General features: G+C 75.5%; 1 protein-coding gene across 1 annotated transcript; it reads right to left on the reverse strand.

Moving 5' to 3' along the window:
- Positions 1 to 6: 6 nt before the first annotated feature.
- Positions 7 to 1,249, reverse strand: NIT1 (nitrilase 1; the record flags this gene model as incomplete). Its single annotated transcript, XM_035312926.1, has 5 exons — positions 957 to 1,249; positions 777 to 880; positions 548 to 681; positions 314 to 439; positions 7 to 198 (listed from the first exon to the last, which is right to left on the reverse strand). Coding segments are annotated over exons 1-5 (795 nt in total), but the record flags the coding sequence as incomplete, so codon positions are not given.
- Between the last annotated feature and the right edge of the window lie 10 nt (positions 1,250 to 1,259).

A 1,259-nucleotide genomic window follows, 5' to 3' on the forward strand; every position in this document is an offset into this window, starting at 1 on the left:
GCGGACGCGCTGCAGGTACTCCAGGTCGATCTCGGCGTAGCAGAGCCCCGGCCCCTCGCCGCACTGGGCCACCACCGTGCCCCAGGGGTCGGCCACCAGCGCGTGGCCGTAGGAGGCGCGGCCCTCGTGGTTCCTGCCCGTCTGCGCCGCCGCCACCACGTAGCACTGGCTCTCGATGGCCCGCGCCCGCAGCAGCACCTGGGGGGGGGGGGACACAGGACAGGCTGCCACCGCCTGCCCCCCGCGGCTCAAATCCCCCCCGGGGGGGGCTTTTTAAGCCACTTGTGGTGTCCCCCCCCGGGGCAGAGCTCACCTCCCAGTGCGCGGAGCCCGTGGTGACGGTGAAGGCCGAGGGGTAGGTGAGGATCTCGGCCCCGGCTCGCCGCAGCGCCAGCGAGATCTCGGGGAAGCGCAGGTCGTAGCAGATGGAGAGCCCGAGCTGGGGGGGACGCGGAGGGGACGTGAGCGAGGCCGTGGGACCGGGACAAGGCCGTGGTTAAGGGACAGCAGCAGGAGGGGGGGGGGGAGCCCCCCGGCCGCCCCGTACCTTCCCTGCCGGCGTGCTGACCGGGGGCACGATCTCGGTGCCGCGGTTGGTGAAGCCGCTCTCCTTCATGCTGACGCGCCCCTCCAGCTCCACGTCACACAGGTGGCTCTTCCTGTAGGCGGCCACCACGCGGCCTGGGGACGAGAAGGCACAAAGCGGGGGGCAGGAGAGGGGGGGGGGACGCGCGCCCGGGGTCCCCGTGCTGCGGGGCCGGGCCGGGGTCTCTCACCTGCGGGGTCCAGCAGCGCGTGGCAGTTGTAGATGCGCTGCGTGGCCGCCCAGTCCCGCCCGCGCTCGTGGAAGCCGCCCAGGGACAGCCACACGCCGCAGTCCCTGCGGGGACGGACGCGGCGTCACCCAAGGGCGGCCGGGGCCGCGCCGGCGTCGCCGCGCCGCGGGGGAACCCAACCTGGCCAGCCGCCCGTAGCGCCCCATCAGGTCCCCGTCCAGGCCCTCGGCCAGGCCGAGCGTCTCCGCCGGGTCGCGGCCGATGTAGTCGAAGCCCTCGGGGAGGAAGACGAGGCAGGCGCCGCGCCGAGCCGCCTCCCGCACCAGCGCGGCGCAGCCGGCGAAGTTGAGCTCCTTGTCGGGCGTCGAGGTGACCTGGCCCACGGCCACCAGCGGCTTCGGCCCCGGGGGTCCCGCCATGGCCCGGCGGCTGCGGCACGGCCGGGTCAGGGACCGCGACGGACCCCGGGGACCCCTCGGGCGC

The sequence above is a fragment of the Oxyura jamaicensis genome, assembly GCF_011077185.1.
Source record: "Oxyura jamaicensis isolate SHBP4307 breed ruddy duck chromosome 25 unlocalized genomic scaffold, BPBGC_Ojam_1.0 oxy25_random_OJ69703, whole genome shotgun sequence".
Classification (NCBI taxonomy): Eukaryota; Metazoa; Chordata; class Aves; order Anseriformes; family Anatidae; genus Oxyura; species Oxyura jamaicensis.